The following is a 19,668-nucleotide window of genomic DNA, read 5'->3' as shown; positions in this document are numbered from 1 at the left end:
GAGTGCAATAAGGGCCTCATTTGTAAGTCAAATTCTTAGATCTCCGAGAGAGTTGGGACAGTACTTATCTTTTACCCTCTCGTTTTTTTAAGTTTAGGTACTTGCAGTATTCGCAACCAAATATCTTATAGTTTTGTTTAAACAAATAAGAATTGTAAAGATGATTTAAACCGACTCCCAATCAGCAAGATTCTCTCTTTGCATTTACGTACGTATCGATGGTCACGATTATTACCAGAAATCTTCTGATTAAAAGAATCAGAACTAGCAGAAACCTATCTTATTCCGATTGTTCCTTTCACTGAAGTGGTTTTTCTATGTTAATACGCGCGTTTTGAGCCTTTGTACATATGTAATAAAACTACTAATTTTATGTCACAGTTATCTAAATCCACAACCTAAAGGACAATGCCCAAAAGTGAGCCAACTTTATGTCTAAACTATTTGTACTTGAAAAACTATGCCTTATTTTTTTACGTTATTTAGTTTATGTATCAACATATCTTTCGCCCAGGTATTGTTTTACTAAAAAATAATTATTTGATAACATCCCAAAACTTAGTGCCATAGTTTTTAAATTCGTCAATAGGCAAAGGGCTTGTTAGTCCATACAGCCTTATAGTAAACCTATATGCTGCCAAACGATAGAGTTGTCTGTGACTTGAACAACAAATAAAAAGCTAATGGTTATAATTCACAGACTTTTTAGTTTATTTTTGTTCAATTCAATATTTATATATTGTAATGATTCTTCTCAGTCGTGTCACTCTTGACAGAGTGGTCGTGATCGTCATGTAGTGTTATATATTGTAATGATAATTATTACTTAAAACCATGAGTTATTTTATTTAATATTTTTAGATATTAATGATTCCATTAGTAAAAATCTCAATGGCCTACCATTACTCTATTCTTATTATATATAATATGATCAGAGAGTTTTGGCAGCAACCCGAGTGAAGCGTCACTTGAAGTTTTATTTTAATGTTTTTTATTTCTAACGTCACGAAAATGAGACTCGTCCGAACCTTAGTTTTCTCAATCTTTCTCTACGGGGCAGAGTCCTGGACAATTAAGGCATCCGAGCGCAAGAAAATAAATGCATTTGAAATGTGGTGCTGGAGACGAATGCTCCGAATTCCGTGGACGGCCAAGAGGACAAATAAATCTATCCTGGATCAGCTTCGCATCCGAGTCAGGCTCTCAACAATCTGTTACCAGAGGATCCTCAGCTACTTCGGTCATATTGCCCGCCGACAGTCAGATAACTTGGACAAAGTGATTGTGACGGGCAAAGTAGAAGGAAAGAGACCCCGCGGCCGATTACCTAGCCGTTGGTGTGATCAAGTAACCGCTCTAACTGGGTTGCCAGTCGCAACCGCCATTCGAGCAGCTGAGGACCGGACGAGATGGAAACAGCTCACGAGACAGGCAACGGTCAAGTTTCAGGGACACGACCTTCAGCAATGAAGAAAGCGACGAAGAAGAAGAAGAAGAAGAAGTGTAATTTGTATTATTTGTATTTGTAATATTGTGTATAAAAGGTCTGCGTAAACTCATGCTCAGTCAATGTGGTATTCGTCGAGTTGACGTCAAAACTCCCAAAAAGCAATAAAAATAGATACATCGGCTTTTTATTGACATAAAAAATATATAACTTCGACAGACTAGGCTGTATAGGCTACGCTCTTTGCCTGCTTATTGGTGAATTTTAAAACAACAACAACAATATCGTTGCCGGCTTCCGGATTTTCATTTCATTTTATTATTAATATGAGGATATAATAACAATAAAATGTACGTAAGGGCTTATTTCTAGCAACATTAACCACAATTAACTTATTGAATACTGTAAATAATTATGAGAGTGATTATTGATTTCGAAGAAAACAATTGACAACTTAATTTTAGCTGCAGAAAAAAACAGATTTCTCTTAAACCTGGGTGAGAATATAAAAATCGTTTTCTGAATATGAAACGATACTTCTTTGTCTATCAAATTAAGTTAAAACCATCATGACAGGACAACTTTTTTTAGGGGCCCAAACGCCCATACAAAATGGGCATTGTCCTTTGGTCACTATCCAATTTGTGCGACCATCTTTGTTATTAGTCAAATAAAGCCAGAGGATTTAGTTCAGGGAATCGCCCGTGAAGTCTTGACGTCAACTTTTACACGGTGGTTGGAGATATATAAATCAGGAGAATAATAGGAAGAAATATAAATATGAAGGTTTTGATGACGGCAGGCTCCAGCAGAAACTCTTTAATATAGATCGTTAAATAAACAAAAAAATTATTGATTATTTCGTGAATGCGCAGTGTATAACGTTCAACAGTTTTGCGATGCCGTCAGCATTCATTGCGGGACATTATACCACGTGTCAGCTGATTTTGAATTGTTTCATTGCGTGTTGCAAAAGAAAAAAACATTTGTCTACTGCATTTAGTGTAATGTGAGGCATCAGCGCTATCTTCTTCGTTTTCTAAACTAGCTCCCCTTACACCCGGCGGAGGTGTCCATACATGTAGGTACGTACGATCGTAATTTAAGTGCGAACGGAACGTTTTTATAAGTAATTTTTTAAATTTAATATTTAGTCCATGGACGTAGACGCCATTGCGCTATCGCGATTGAAATAATTATGAGATGACAGAAACGTCAGTGTCAAAAATAATATACCGATTTAAAAAGACTAGGTACTGGTCCCCGGTAGTCAAAATTCGACTATAATTGATTGAAATTATAATTTTGTACACTATTATGATTCTATTGTGAAAGTCTATTATACTTATATAATCACAGGTTTCACCACACTACACTTTAGACAAATATTAATAAAGACAAAACAATATTTAATCTATTCTCAATTTGACCACATACTATAACTGACAGACTGCAATAAGAAAAGTTTCACAATAAACAAATAGTATGCATGCGTGTGTGTGTCAAATACATGGCAGTGTGTGTAATGTTCTTTTAATTGATTTAATGTGTTTTTTATGCATAATTTAAAAAAATATTAACATTCTGCACTCCTTCTCTATATTCTCTAAAAGTGTTGGGAATTTCATACTCCTCCGTCCGCGCAATTTTCGTAAAAAGGGGTACAAAGTTTTTGCTTCACGTATTAATATATAGATATTCAAATGTCGAGTCATAATTTTGGAGCCATAGTTATTGGTTCCGTAGACTTGTCTCATGAGACTGGCAGAGTTATATCAGTTGTTTCACTGAATAGACTCAGTGAGACTTCTTCTGTGGCGATAAGAGTTTAAGCATCATGACGATGGGAGCTTCGAAGGCTACAGAGACCAGGAACGCCAGGAAGTATGAGATGACTGTTAGTCCCAGGAAAAGGACGAACTGAAACACAAAGAATATAATATTAATACTAATGCAAAACTACTTTTACGGCTTAATCTCGCTTTTATTACTCTCAGTTTAAAATTTTCAACGTATCAAATACTTTTAAGTTTTCTTGGTCGCAGACGACCGATGTTAATAAAATCTACGACTCTCGAAAATGTATGCAATGTCAATTAATTAAAGCCGATTAGCGTTAAACAGAAGTAAACTATCAATCAAACGCAGACATGAAACGTTTTTTTTTATTTAATAAGCTAAGCGTAAGTACTTATCGTTTGAGTAAGTCTATAGTCTATATTGTGTGAACCTACAAAGTAGCGAGAACACAATAACTGGATGGCTCATACACAAAACCAGTGTGTACCTCCCTTAGCGGTAAACGTAGGCAAACGTTCCAACTCCAAATTTGAGTTAACTTTTACGCTATCGAGAACGTTAAAAAACTCGCACAAGCACACTGATTATGAGACTGCCGTTATACAATACTATTGAGACTACGACGTCACATCTTAAGGCGAGTGGCAGAGTTTATATAGTGATGTCCATGGGTCGTAAGATCGTCGATCTCCTTTGGGACCGATTCCACAGTGCTACATACGCTTGTCAGAGTGTCAATGCGGGGTCGGTGCGTCGCGTCGGTGCAGTAACTCACCACGAGCAGTTCCCCCAGGTGGATGGGGTGCGTGAGGTGCATGGCGACGTAGCGCAGCACGACGGGGTGCACGAGGTAGGCGCAGTACGTCACGCGCGAGAACGGGTACAGCACGGGCGACGCCAGCAGCGGCCGCACCCAGCCTGCGGACGCCGCACAACAACTGACTCCGAGCCCAGCGATTACAACTGTTTGTCTCTTTCCTCAAACCGCCCCAGATGGAGCGGGAAAGAGACAACAGCAGCTCGCATTGGAAGTCAACGCGGATATTCGTAGTGTCTAAGGGTGCTTACATAAAGAAACAGGTTTCCGGTATAGACAAATCAGCGCTGGTCGGTAGCGATCGGTGCAGTTATAATATTTTTATGTTAACTTATGCACTCAGTTATAAAGAAACGAATAAAAAACACCCTATTTTCTTCTCTAAAACAGAAGTAAAATCAGCATCTTCATTATCATTTCAAATGAAATATATTTGTTGGATATCGGCAGTGGAAACAAGAGAACAAAAGGAAACTACAGGTTTTTCTTCTAAAATCATGTCTACCATAAGCTCTATGGGTTGCGATAACCAACAACAGATGTTCCGTAACCGGTTGAAAAAAAAGTAATAGCCACCATGTATTTATCGGTAAGTTTTATGACGGTGTTTAGTCATCGTCAAAGTTATTGTTAAAACTTGGAGTAACTGACCTCCGTGTCCAGTGGAGCATGCAATGATGACCCAACCCACGCAGGCAGCCCACAGAGAGTGGGAGAGCGCGCTGTACACCGCAGCTGACGCCACGCTCAGCTCTGTGTTGTAGAGTCCAAAGATCAGGAACAAAAACGTAGCGGCGCATATCAACCACCCGACCCACGCCCATATCTGTGGAAAGCATCAACGTAACTAAGACACTAAGATCAAATCAGAGGAAACTGCCGCAAATGAACGGGAAACGACTTCAAAGTGAATAATGCGGTTCGGTTTGAAGGGTGAGGCAGCCGTTGTAACTATACTCATAACAGAACTCATATCTCAAGGTGGGTGGCGGCATTTACGTTGTAGATGTCTATGGACTCCAGTAACCGGTTAACGCCAGGTGGGCTGTGAGCCCGTCCAGCCATGTAAGCGATAAAAAAAAGCAAGCAAAGCAGCAAGCCAAGTCACAAACATGCAGTTGGAATTAGCGACGGGCGGCTTTGAGAGACTTGAAAAATGCAGAAGCTGCAATCATGATTTAATAACCAAATCCAAATCGATTCAAGCCGATTATGACAGAAAATTATTGAGAAATATCGAAATGTTTTAACGATTCGAAATAACTTGGACATCTCGGATTCTTCATACGCTATTTGAAACCTCAGGGCTTGATCAGGGTTAGTTTCTTTGGCTCTGGCGTACTTATATCAAAAGTTCTTTCCTTAATAGAAAACCATACTACATTTGTCGTTGTTTTCATCGATGATTTGCCTTCCTTTGATTTAATTTAATGCTTGTCGCAGCAGTAATTTTTCAGTACAACGCAACCTGCACAGCTCACTTCTAGGTTGCGAGTCATTACTCACCCTGCTCATTCGAATCTTTAAGTTAGTCTTGAAGAGGATCCAACCGGTGAGCATGCCGACCAAATAGGGGCCAAGTCTAGTCCAGGGTTTGTCGTAGATCTTGTCGAACTGTGTGAAGGGATCCTCGCTGTTCGGGATGTGGTCGTTGCTCCAGGACACGTAGCCCGTGGTCACGAGGGACGACACGAAAAATACGCCAGTTAATGACGCTGACAATTTGAAATGACTGCAAGGAAGGGGTGAAATTATCAACACATTTGTGTGACTTTGATATTTAAGCACTAATTATTATACGTTGCTAGCTTTAAAATGATATATGCAATTATAAATGATTAGAGCTCTTGTGTTAGTGATTACGATGATGTGTGCCAATCATTAATCATCTCATTGCTTACGCCGTTAAAATTTAAAATGACTATTTTATTGTGTCTACTAGAACTACTTGTGCTTTTAAGTTTTGTGGAACTTAGTATTTAAGTTCACTTTAGCTTAAATTTTTTCGTGAGTTGTTTATTTTACAGTAAAAAAAAATTTATTCTACAGATCTCCTGAATTAGGTAAAGGAAAGATTTAGGTCAGAATCAGATCAGGGTTCGGTCTATATATGATAATTCCCTTACTGTCTACATAGAGTCCCGGGTGTCTTTGGGAGAACGGCCACAACTGTTTTTAGACTAAGACAAGACCTTACACGGCTACTAATAATTTTTACTACTAACGTTATTTATCTCAGCCTTTCCAACTAAATGTTCCACAATAATATGACGACGGCTTTCCAGTTTGTTTTTATTCACTTTATTATTTTTCAAATCCTCGACATTGTCTTCGGATGGAATTAGGTTTTCATACCAACAGTTTGTAGACATTAAACGTGACTATAATGTTTGACTGACCTCGTCGATAAGATGAGAAGGATAGCGCTGACGGCGTAGAACTGGGTGTCGTCCGATAAATACCAACTCCACAACATGCACTGAAACCAAATTTATAAGTTTAGTGTATATACCTAGTCAGGTCATAAATTCTGTCACATGTTTAATGTAAAATAATTGAAACAAGTTTATTCATTATGTAACCATTCATATACCAAAATGAACTTAACAAAACATAGATTCTTATGACACTAAAGTTTATTCAAAATGACCTCCGTGATTTTGAATACAGGCCTTCAATCTGCGCGGCCAGTCGTCTATCGCAGCACGAACGAGGTCCATGTCAATATCGGCGGCTGCCTTAATCAAGGATGTCTTGAGTGACTCCAAATTGGGATGAGGCTTTGAGCACGCCTTTTCCTCCAAGTGTTGCCATATCTTGTAATCTAACGGATTCAAATCTGGACTGGAGGAGGGCCAGTCTTCGTGCCGGATGAAGTCGATTTCACGCGCCGCCAGCCAGTCTTGTGTGCTCTTCGCTCTATGAGCTGGCGCCGAATCTTGTTGGAATACCCAGTGCCTGTTATTGAACATGGTATGAGAAACAGGTTCCACAAGGTTCGTCAGGACTGTATTTTGATACACAACTGCATTCGTTTTTACACTTTTCTCACAAAAATGTACCTCTGTTAAGCCCCAATAAGAAACTCCCAACCATACCATGAGCGAGGATGGAAAATGACCTCGTTGGACACGCGGAATACGGTTGCTCGCTTCTTCACTACTGTGTGCGTACACCTTATCATTTTGTTTGTTGTAGCTCTCTTCTACGGTAAAAATTTTTTCATCCGAAAAAAGAATTTCCCGATATTTTTTTCCCGCGTACCGCTTCAACAAAGCGCGGCATCTCTTCAGTCTCAGGTCTATTAGACGAGCATTCAAACGATGTCCTGTTTTTCTTCGATATACCCGAAGCCCTAAGTCCTCATTTAACACCCTTTTCACCGTGGCTCTGCTTGACCCCATCTGAAGGGCCAACAGTTTCTGCTTACGTTTGGGCCGAGGACGACTACTTCTTGACCTGTCATCTACACTAGAGTCTTCATTGTATCGTTTGATGGTACGATAAACGAATCTTTTGGTTATATTCAAATTTTTCAGTATGTTAAAAATTTGAATTGGCGCGTAACCGCAACGATGCAACGCAATAATTGCAACACGGTCTTCTTTAAGCGTCCACTCCATATTTAAAAATGAGTAAAATTCTAAAAGTATACATTTTTATTTTCATGAACAATTCGAAATTCGAATTCAATAAACTTTTTTTGTGGCCAGCATTCTAAAAGAAAAGTTTTTACTGTGTGACAATACTTATAACCTGACTAGGTAATAGTGTGTTTAGTGGGCCACCACTTGGCAACCACTTGGCCTAATAACTAAAGACTGTTTTTTATTGTGGTATTTTCGCAATTTTGCTTCGCGGTGAACGTGATCTGAGATAAGTAGTATGTATAGTATTGTGGCGGGTAGCCATCATACAACAACTGAAGATATTTGACAGATGCCTGAATCTCGCTTACGACATTCAAGATAAGGTTGCGTGTATACAAGTTCGGAACAACATTCGGGCCGCCGGTCTTCCGAGCAATATCACCCGCTCAGTGGAAGATCTTCTCTTCGTCGTTATTTCCAAAGTATTCTAGTATATAGTAAAGTATTCTCACCATTTGCTCGACCGGGAACAAAGTGTTGATGTAGAGCAGATTTCTCCACCAGTACTTGGGGCAGGTCTCGTAATCCATCGCAGGGGGCTCGAAGACAGCGTTGTGTGCGAACCATTTCATGGTGACCTCCACCACGCCCAGGACAAACAGGTAGGGGGCCGTGAGTCTGGACAACGTATGTATGATACATTAGTCATCGATTTCCCCGCCTGTTTCTTAGTAACGAAGCCGAAATTTTTTCGTTGACACGGAATTTATCATCATTCTCCCGGCCTTCTCCTGGAACCTTCGACCTGGAGTCAGCCCAACATTTTTCTCCTTCCACACTCCTCTATCATATACCACATCTTAGCTCACTCCCCTCTTACACGTATCATCTTTCACGCAAACCATTCATTTTTTTTTAGGTCTACATCTTCCTCTTCTTCTGACATTAAAAAAATATTAATTAGTTCTATGTTTAAGTAAACGAATATTACAAACAATAAAGAGACTGTCCGGGTATCGAGGCCAGTACTGATCAGTTAGATCGTGTAGGTTGGCTCTCGGGTCTCAAACCGGAGGTTTTGCTAATACTGGCCCTAGCAAGAGCAGTGCTTCGCAGAATCTACCAACGGATCGGAAACGCGACCCACTGAGAAGATCTGGCGAGGAAGTCAGTGGGCTATGGCCGTGTTAATGAAGGACTGTTACCTGGCAAATCTGTAGCCAAGAAGTCCTAGGAACTGCAGCGCTCCCGAGGCGAAGTTCCGTCTGCCCTTCGTCAGTCGATCCAACTTGCCTTTAGCGTTCGATCGGAAATACAGAAATGTAACCAGCATTCCACTAGGAAGGAAAAAACAAATAATGCTAAAGTGAACATTCTATGAAGTGTAGTAACATTGATAAATATTCTGTAGCTTAATCATTGTTATTGAACGAGTTTGAATCTAATTTACAAACACTTTTCTTGTTATAAAGTTGTGGCTGTTTGTATTTATCTCCTTTGTCTGTACTTCCCCCGATATTTTCCCGCCATTCCGCTCTGTCACTACAGTCTACAGATTATAAAAGCTCTATGAGATATGTAGGTATGTAATTTTATTCATTTAAATTATGGTGGGTAGAAGAAGAACTAAAGAGCACACTCTCTCGAAAATTATTTCTAATTACATTAGTCCGTCGAAAAGCGAGCAATTTGGACGGCGCCAGTATTGCGAGCGGGGTTATTTCAAAGATAGCGCCGAAAGCTGATACTCCGTCCTTAGATCTCAGGGTGGTAGCAGCTAATACAATATGTCTTTAAACGTCACGGACGAACCAATAAACCAAAATATGAACTTACCCCAAACAGAAGAATGTGTCAACGCTATAGACCGCGCTTATGATCAATTGGAACCAGAAGCTTTTCTCTAGAATAGCTCTTAAAGCTGTGTTGTCTGCGTACTGAGGAACATTAACAATATACAATTATATTTAACATACATTAATATACATAAAACAACACAGTGGTATACATTTAAACGAACACATTTGAATACAGTTGTTCTAAAAAGTTTCTTTATTAAGGCCAATTGCAATCGTGAAACTATATTGAACAAAATTATTTTATAGTGAGTCGTTAGAAGTCATGTCACATCTGCATTGGAAGTTACCATGCAAATGAATTTGCATAACATTTACGTTACATTAAACTTCAAAGGTATACCTTGAATACAACTATGCAGGTGTGTCCAAATATCACCCAGACCATGGAGAGGGTTCTGAGTCCGTGCACAACCGGCACGGTGTCGGCGCCCACGCTCTGGTCGAAGATCTGAATTATGTTCGTCCTCATGGAGAACGACAGCAAGAGCTTCGACCATATGCCTACAATATATAATATATTACAATACAACAGACAATATACAATATATTAATACTTAATCTGTGTAATGTTGAGGAACCGTATGTATAGTCTATGACTTTTTGGCGGGAACGCGAGGAGTGAAGTTGTGTGATTTGTTTTATTTTGTCTATTTAGTGTTTCTTCAGGTTTAAATGTGTAATAACGTTGGTTTATTAACTGTTTAATATCTGTGAAAATGCATAAATGTGGGAAAATGGAACAAAGCCACTGGACGTAGCTTCTCGGGATCCTACAAAAAGTCCACCGAAGAAGTCTCGGTAAATGACCACCATTTTGCTGAGATGATATTTCATCCCATATCATCTCATCTCATTTCATTTAATTTCATCCAAGTTGATTAATGACTCAAATTAATCATCTTCATTTCATTTCACTCTATATTACAATTTTTCATAAAAATTAAAATAAGAATTTGAATTAAAATAAGACATGATCTGGTCTTAATTACCAGTTCATAAAAGCCCTTAAAAAAAGGACATTTTCATGCTAGAATTGGATGCCAAAGGATACGTTTTTCTAAAAACGATCCCTTAACTTACATTGTAAATTAGGTTGATGGTTCATTTCTTATTTATTGAAACATATTCAGAAAAAAAAATCAATTAGAAACGCCTTGAGGGAGTAAACGAGATTGATACAGTTCCGAGACGTAATAGTAATGTATGTTTTTGGTGGGTAGTTGAAGGATATCCACTCACTTCCCCAGAAATATATCCTATGTACCCGTGAGTCCGCACGTGTAGGTACCACCACTATGCCTATTTCTGCCATGAAGCATTGATGAACTTAGAACTTATATCTCAAGGTGGGTGGCGGCATTTACGTTGTAGATGTCTGTGGGGTACGGTAACCGCTTAACACCAGGTGGGCCGTGAGCTCGTCGACCCATCTAAGCAATAAAAAATAATTAAATAAAAACCCTCTCAGGCTTTGGTGTGGCTTTGAATGTAACTATATTTCCCTAATGGAATCGAAATTTGGTCTTAGTAATAATCAGTTTTCTTTTCCATTCAGTTGTCCAAAATATTTCAATCAAGGAGGGGTGTCGCTTCAACAATTTTAATTTACTTAATCTGATATTATTTGAATCAGTTGATAGAAAAGTTAAGTTGATAGTGAAGTGAAGTTAAGTTGATAGTGAATTAAGTACTCACTGAGCTTGAGCTCGTCCTCTGTGGAGGTGGAGGCTGTATCCGTGAGCTGTTCCTTGGACGAGTTGCCGATAGGGATGTTGTTATTGACGTTGTAAATAGATTTGCCTGCGGGAGAGAACGTTTCACTATAAAAACCCGTGTAAGTGATTAATACTCCTAGATCAATTTTTTACATTACCAGATAAGAGTGTACCATTTCTTCGCTCACTCCTCTCTTACACATATCGTCTTTCACTCAATTCATCTATTTTTTCTTAGATCTACCTCTTCCTCTAAAATCTTCCACATTCATAGTTAAAACTCTCTTACCAACCTTACAATAGCAGCTATATAAGTTAAGATGCAATTTGAACAGTAATAAGAATAATTTTAAGATACTTTTATTAAGTTGTTATGAATGTTTATTGGTATGTGAAGGAATCTGTATGTTAATGTCACAGATTTGAAGACGTCCGATTAACTTGAAAATTTGCAGACGCATCAAAGAAGATGACAATAAATAAATTTATTAACTTCATGCTAATATCCAGATCAGTTCAACAGGATAAAAAAACTTATACTAATTCGCATTGATATTTAAGCGTGTTTTTTCTGTCTAGTCTCATTATTTTCAAATTACATTACTTTTAAACTTCGTCCAATTATTATTCTAGATAATTAGTTCTACTTAATGGGTAGCTTTTGGTGAAGAACACAATTACCGTTGGCAACGGCGATATCTTCAAGCGCGTTGAGGTCCAGCTTGAGGTCGGATGGTGTGTTGGTAGCGATATTGGCTGCTCGCTGCTTCCGACGTCCAATCTCTTGAGATATCCTCACGTCGTAGACCGTGGCTGTTATCAGTACAACTGCTAGAATACAGCAGACGCCGCTGTACAGAATAATTAGAATTATGATTATTGTTTTTATTTTTGCATAGGTGGTCTGTGAGTCACACGAGTGGTTACCGGCGCCCATAGATATCGTACAACGTAAATGCCGCCACCCACCTTGATATATGAGTTCTAAGGTCTCAGTATAGTTAAAACGGCTGCCCTACCCTTAAAATCGAAACGCATTACCATACGCAGTACCATATTAGGGCTATACTTGCATCCATTCGAAGCTTGAAAATGCTATTAAGGTGATACAATAATGACCCGGTAAAATAGCATTGTTGAAATAAAAAAAGACCCCTTTCTGTTCAGTGTACTAGTGATTAAGTCACCGATTTCATTTGTAAACCACAAACAGGTTGGTTGCGAAAGTATCCACAAGATCACCGTCATTTCTAAACACATTCTCAGATATTTTAGGATTGTATAATTTTCACATAACGATGCCGCGGCTACTCGACCGCGCCGGATAATGGAGTAACCCACATAGTGTCTAGTATTACGTTGTCGTTTGGCTGTATGACGTCAGTACACATACGTTATTTTTATTAGTATTACTCACATGGGTGGATGGGCTCACAGCGCACATGTGGTTAAGAGGTTATTGGACATCCACAACGTAAACATCGCCACCCTGCTTGAGCCATAAATTCAAGTCTCAGTTTTACAGTACAACGCTAAAGCCTTCAAACCGAAACACATTACTGCTTCGTGGCTGAAATAGGCAGAGTGATGGTACCTACCGATGCGGGTTCCCTAGCGTCACACGGGGCCTATCAGTTTTTCTCTTACTCTTAAATACACTCAAGAAAGCCTTAGACGTTGTAGATTCCTATAAATGATCGGAATTTTATAATAGTTCCCTACACATCCTTCAAACTGTAACGCATGACTGATTCGCCGCAGAATTAGGTAGCATTTTGGTACTTAGCGATAATATGTCCAACGGTCTGTGGTAAAGCGTTTGTTTTGAGACCGATCCGGCTTGTACCGTTCTTGTTCTTCATACCTCAAGATGACTGGTGGACATAAGATCCAGTAGCCGCTGATGACCAGATGGTCTATGTGATGCAGAGACAGTCGCAAGCAAAATTAGTATTATCATATCACTTACAGAAGTGTTTGGAAAGTAGGATCTTCGATGTAAGAGTATCCTCCGTGGAATGGAGTGCGGATGGCGAGAACGGAGTGTTGGAGTAGAGGGGCCTTCGCTTTACCGACTAACGCGGAGACAGCCTCGCCAGAGCAGGAGTACGGGAGACAGAGACCAAGGTGGAGAGTACGGCGCTGGAAATTACGATTTTAAGTAAATAATAATGATTAGTTACCTCTAAACTATTGGCCCTCTTTTGAAGGCGAGACAGCGAATCTTCTGCTTCAAAAAAATTGCGCATTTAGTTTAGAGTATGCTGTATGCGCTATGCAAAGTTGTTATTTAAAAAATATAAACTTAAAATTCACACACGCTGTTATTTAACCGGTTCTCGCTAATATTTTCACTAGCGTGTGCAATGTGGATAGATATTCGCGAAAGTTTAAAACAATTCGTTGACACACAGACGCATATTTTGTAATGCTCTCTGATTGAACATAAAAATATAGGATCCTGGATCGTTTGATGTAATAGTGTTTAAAATACAAAATCGTAATATATCATCATCATCAGCCTATAGCAGTCTGCTGCTCGACACAGGCCTCTCCAATTGCAAGCCACTGAGCATGATCCTCGGCTTCTCTTATCCAGCTCCTGCCTCTCTCAGCCACCCTGCACAGATCATCACTGCACCGGGCTTGAGCTGCCGCTGATTATGTTCGCAATTATGTGATCCTAATTTTAAATATTGTCGACGTTACTACAACATTGTCCTTTTACAAGATTGACCCTAATCATTCTTGTAAAAGGACAATGTTGAAAGTAGATACATAAATAAACAAGTATATGTGCTGGTGGTAGGGAGTATTATAGGTATGCACGGGTAGGTTCCACCGCCCTGCCTGTTTCTTTGTCGTACCGGTTTCGAAAATTTGACGGTCCATGATATTATTGAGAGTTAGATTGTTTGGTCTGAAGGTGTTGGTGATATTTTTGGGTTCTGGTTTAACCATGTAATATTAGGGGGCGGGTGTCCGTGAACTGTTCGAGATATCTATATCTACTAATATATAAATCTACAGTGGTTTTTACGGTTGTGTCGTTATAACTACTGAACTATGCATCCGATTGACTTGAAACTTGGTATCCATATAGAAAATACATGAACTTAATGGATAGGCTAATATTTATATGAGTTTTGAACTCCCTACACCAGTTGCGGGGGCGTTAATGATGAGAATCTTTGTGGGGGTGAGAAATAATAATGTTAATTTTAAATGCCCCGCGAAGTGGACGGGTACAGCTATTTTTTTTATAAAATATAATTATGTTAAACGTATCTATCTACTGCCTATTTAACACCAAACGGCGTGTTAGATTTTCTCATTTGTGTCATTCGCTACTCCTATTTTATGGCTTACATGGATAAATGAGTCCACGGTGCCCCTAGTGTTTCGAGTAGCACCAGACCCTTAGTGGATGTCGAGGTCTAACTTGAGACACGAGAGCAAAGTCTCAATTGATATATCCCTGGACTACTAAGCTACTCGTTATGTTTGTGAACAAAGAATAAATATCATTATAAGTACAAGTATTATTGTTTTCATTTATTTTGATTTAATAGAATTTAGAATGAAATATTCATTAGTACGTACAGTTTTGACAATTTCCGGTAGTTCTGAGGTGACTGAAACTCGGACTGTGTAGAAAGCTGCCCGGAAAGGTGGTCCCGACCCGGTCATGGACACATCCTGACGCCACTCGCTGAAGATCTGGGAACTGGAACTTTCTGAAGAAATTAAGACATGTAAATTAAAAGACCAGTCTTAGCAGTACTGTCGTTTGATATTTTCGGGTTTCCTAGATTAGATCTCAGTGATTAAGCATTGTTGTTTGGTTCATGTGGTTTATCCAACTAAAATTGACGATATTTTAGAAAATAGGCGGTAGTCGTAAATCAATATCATAAATATCGCGTGGATTTAATGACTACAATCATACTTATAGCTGTTGTGTAGAGTTGAGTTTGAGAAATATATGAGGAACTAGAAAAAACTTATTTTTTAAATGGCCGCCCAAAACCCATTTGAAATGTAACTTCAACACGAGCGGCGTCATGAACTACGAACTAACTATATGTATACGTGACCGGATAATACATTAAAACTAATCAGATTGTGAACTGTCCATCGCTATAAAATAACGGTTCACACAATTATCGAGCACCGTAAATAAATAACAATGAAATGCTGTTCGTTTGTAATTTTTACTGGTGGTAGGACCTCTTGTGAGTCCGCACGGGTAGGTACCACTGCCTTGCCTATTCTGTCGTGAAGCAGTAATGCGTTTCGATTAGAAGGGCGGGGCAGCCGTTGTAACTATACTGAGACCTTAGAACTTATATCTCAAGGTGGGTGTCGCATTTACGTTGTAGTTGTCTATGGGCTTCAGTAACCACTTAACACCAAGTGGGCTGCGAGATCGTCCACTCATCTAAGCAATAAATAAAAAAAAATGCATCACTTCAGAACTGTTGGATCCATTTGGTTTGCAATATACAATGTATTTATTCTTAATTTTAGTCCATACGAAAGTCAAATGGACCTCACTTGTTTGTATATGGATATGTCGGAGGCGAGCAGCGCAAGGCTGGCCCGAGGTCGTTATAGAAAGTTATAAGTTAAACAGCGTTTAAGATATTAAGTAATCATCGCGCGCCCCTTGACCTAGTGGTCACGCCAGTAATGCGATGGAAGAAATTCGAATCCGTGATGAGGCTGCGGTGATGTCTCTGTTAGATCACCATCGTTGCCTGACGAGTAATAAAGTTGAAACCAGCTATTTCTACTGGCATGTCATGAAAAAAACTTATTCCCCTTAATGATAAATTTATTTGCCATTGTACGGTACCTAGTAAACACGTTTTTAATACGCTTTTATTACCTTCAGACGTGTGTGTATGTTGTAATGAAATCTTTGAACATGATTTTGACCCCCTTCAAAACGTCGGATTAACTCGAAATTTGGTATACTTATAAAACTTATTAAGGACCGATGACAATTAAATATTAAAAAGAATTGAAAAAATAATTGAAAAAAGTTAAATTCAACTTAAAATGAAAATCAAATTATTTATTTTTAATCAAAAGATGACACAGAATAAGCCGTCTCTATATAAATAAAAAAGCAGACTTTAAAAGATAGAAATTGGGAAAAATGAAATGTAGATTTGACATAGGATTTATGTTCCTGCCGAGTGACAGTGTATGTATGATCTACGAGGCATCGCGCTGTCTCGTTACTCAATGTGTTTACTAACTCGTTTTCAGGATACGGATATATTCGACGATGGTGTGCAGGGATACGTACCTGTTGTTAAAAGCTATTTAAGCTTCTTTAAATCCCTTAAAAATGTTTTGATTTAAATGTTAGTTTGTAAGAAGACTGTATTAAATAAATAAACGAAGATAAGAAGTACATGTCCGGTGCGCTCGTGAAAGCACTTCGCACTTTAAGCCTTCCAGGTAATTTTAAAACAGTAGATTCTGCGACTAGTCTTTCAAGAGATTTCTGAACCGAGCTAATGTTTTTTTTATCCCTACCTAAGCTGATATCCTTGAGAGGCTATTTCAGCGTAACCTTAACTAGTAGGTGAGCTCACGGGGCTCAAGCCGGAGTGATGCTAACACTGACCCTAGAAAGAGTAGTGCTTCGCAGAATTTACCAACGGATCGGAAACGCGACCCACTGAGAAGATCCGGCGAGAAACTCAGTGGGCTATCGAGCTAATGATTTATACGACAAAAGTATAGTGTAGTACTTACTATTAGAAGGTGCTGGAGTCGCTTGCTGTTGGTTGAGGACCTGGCAGAGCTCAGCGGATCCTGTCCAGTAGTTGTTCCCCCAGTAGAACATCGAGGTGTAGCGACCACCGGCATCTTCCACTGTAGCCAATAAAATCTTGGTTAAGTCCACTGGTCATGTGTAAGTTGTAGAGGTTGCATTTCCATTTGAGACTAGCCGTACTCGCCCACTTCGCTGGGCATTAAAAATTAACATTATTATTTATTGTCATTATTATTAGGGAGTCCAACACTCATATAAATATTAGCCTATCCATTAATTATAGGTATTTTTTACATGTATACCAAGTTTCAATTCAATCGGATGCATGGTTCAGTAGTTCTAACGGAGCATCCGTAAAAACCACTGTAGATTTATATATTAGTATAGAAATTTTTTTTTCTATTGCCCTTGTAGGCAGACGAGCATACGGCCCACCTGACGGTAAGTGGTTACCGTCGCCCATGAACTTCAGCAATGCCAGGGGCAGAGCCAAGCCGCTGCTTACCGTTACTTGTAGATATGTGCAAAATTAAATACTAAAATGTTATATATGAATGTTGTATATTTTAAAACTGTTTAAACAGTGTTTTTTTTTTTTTTTTTTTATTGCTTAGAAGCAACGTGAACCAATATCTTATTTCAATCTTTCCCGAACACTACTAGCCCTAGCAAGAGTCATGCTTCACTGAATCTACCACCGTTTGCAAACGAGACCCACTGAGAAGATCCAGCGAGAAACTCAACCACACTCCAGAGATTATTGTACACGTTTGAAGAACTTTCCAAATTAAAAAACATTCCCCGTTTGGGTGGGGTCTTTAAGATTTATCACTTAAACATAATTGCTCGTTTGTAAAGCAAGTAGCCCTGTAGTTTATTGCGGAAGCTCTTTTGGATTTATGAGAAAGGGGTGGGGCTGATAATGCAGCACACAAAGGTGAGTTACTTTATTGAAGGTAACTTGTCATGGTAAGATTCATTTAAGTTTTGGGCTTTTTCCAATGTTGTGATAATATCAGATAAATTTTTCATTGTTATTTTATTGATATTTTATTTTGACAAAACGTGTACAGGATTAAAGATAAAATTAAATGCTTATGCTTACAACATTAAATTTATAGTTTCCGAAATCAAGCCGTAAAACTATTATGCAATCGAAAGATCATGGTATTTGTCAATCAAAACGGGTATAAGAACCTGGTACTATTTATTACTGCTACTTATCCACCAGCTTGCATGAACTGATTTCGTCGCGAAGTCTTTTTATTACCTACCTATGCTGATAGACTTGAGAGGCTATATCAGCGTTACCCTAGTGTGTTGGTGAACTCTCGAGCTTCAAACCGGACGTGTTGCTAACACTGGCCCTAGCAAGAGCAGTGCTTCGCAGAATCTACCGTCGGATCGGAAACGCGACCCACTGAGATGATCCGGTGACAAACTCAGTGGGCTGTGTCTATGGGGCGCGAAAACTACCCGTTAAGTGTGGAACGTGGAATTTTAATTATATTTTGTGGTCAAGTATTTTTTTCTATATGAGTCTCAAAGTTAAAAACATACGCCAATAAAAACATTACATTTAAAAAAGTAACATATTTGTATTTCGACTTTAGTAATGTATGGGAATTAAGAGTTTATTTTTAATTGCCACTGCCTATATTTGACACGGTTCTTTTCAAACCACGTTATGATAAAGAATTTAGGCTGGCTGTCCAACAAATCTTATTATCGTGTAGATCAGTAAATTACGCGTGAATGCAATCCGTTTTGTGTTACATAAAACTAGTTAACCTTACATTTGTGCATTTACTTTTGTGTGTTGATCACCTTAAAGACCCTGCCATACTTTTGTAGAGTTGGAAAACGAATTAGTATAAAGTTTTAAGATACACATTTACTAATGCGATTGTGATAGTACCTTTTAGTTCGGCATCATTGTAAAAAGTATTCCTTTTGATTTGGTTGGATTGCATTCATAGGGAACGCCAACAATATAAGTATAATAGCATTATTAATTTTATAGTATTATTTTATAAGATTACAATAGTATATGGCACACAATAAAAAGTCAGAGATGGGTTTCAGTGATGCATCGTCTGTTCATCTCGTACAGTAAGAATAAAAAAAAACATTTTTCTTTGCACATTCTTATTTATACTCACTGCATTTTAAGAGTCCTACAAGATTGCGTAATTTTAAATAGTATCCATCAAATTTATTCATATAATAAATTGGAAAATATGAAAGTACAAGCAAGTTTTTCAATTGATGAGCGAAATACAAAATAATTTAATTTCACTTTGAATTGTTTTAAACCAGCCAATCAAATCGTCCACTTTAGTGCGTTTGTAGTCATAAATATTCTACTCTAGAATATTCTTGAATGCACTATCGAATTGTCAAGGTGGAGTCAGTGAACCCGACTGTGTTCAGCCTTCATTTTATTTTAAGTATTGTTGCACCGGATACCGGATGTGGACTCGTTACACTTGTGAAGCTCGTATTCGAGAAGGCTTTTATTATTGTTATTATTATTATTTAAGTTTTCTCTCGAGTTCTTGACTCGGCTTAGTTCCTAGCTCCCGCCCTGAAACCTTCAGGGAAGAGGAGGTTCGGATTCCCTTGAATTTATGAAAACTGTATTAC

At 38.6% G+C, this 19,668-nt stretch overlaps 1 protein-coding gene across 1 annotated transcript in view; it reads right to left on the bottom strand.

The window, feature by feature from the left end:
• Positions 1–1,454: 1,454 nt before the first annotated feature.
• LOC114242670 (uncharacterized) overlaps positions 1,455–19,668 on the bottom strand; it is a 41,357-nt gene continuing 23,143 nt past the window's right edge. Inside the window, exons 2-15 of the mRNA XM_028173923.2 lie at positions 17,001–17,120; positions 14,832–14,965; positions 13,198–13,370; positions 11,910–12,079; positions 11,209–11,313; positions 9,854–10,014; positions 9,491–9,591; positions 8,860–8,991; positions 8,167–8,332; positions 6,464–6,543; positions 5,571–5,796; positions 4,716–4,890; positions 4,023–4,165; positions 1,455–3,367 (exon numbers count right to left, since the gene is read on the bottom strand). Of these exons, the coding sequence (XP_028029724.2) occupies positions 3,245–3,367; positions 4,023–4,165; positions 4,716–4,890; positions 5,571–5,796; positions 6,464–6,543; positions 8,167–8,332; positions 8,860–8,991; positions 9,491–9,591; positions 9,854–10,014; positions 11,209–11,313; positions 11,910–12,079; positions 13,198–13,370; positions 14,832–14,965; positions 17,001–17,120 (2,009 nt within the window). The 3' untranslated portion in view covers positions 1,455–3,244. The remainder of the gene's footprint in view (positions 3,368–4,022; positions 4,166–4,715; positions 4,891–5,570; positions 5,797–6,463; positions 6,544–8,166; positions 8,333–8,859; positions 8,992–9,490; positions 9,592–9,853; positions 10,015–11,208; positions 11,314–11,909; positions 12,080–13,197; positions 13,371–14,831; positions 14,966–17,000; positions 17,121–19,668) is intronic.

The sequence above is a fragment of the Bombyx mandarina genome, chromosome 15 (genome assembly GCF_030267445.1).
Source record: "Bombyx mandarina strain Sakado chromosome 15, ASM3026744v2".
Lineage (NCBI taxonomy): Eukaryota > Metazoa > Arthropoda > Insecta > Lepidoptera > Bombycidae > Bombyx > Bombyx mandarina.
This window is presented reverse-complemented; position numbering and strand designations above follow the sequence as displayed.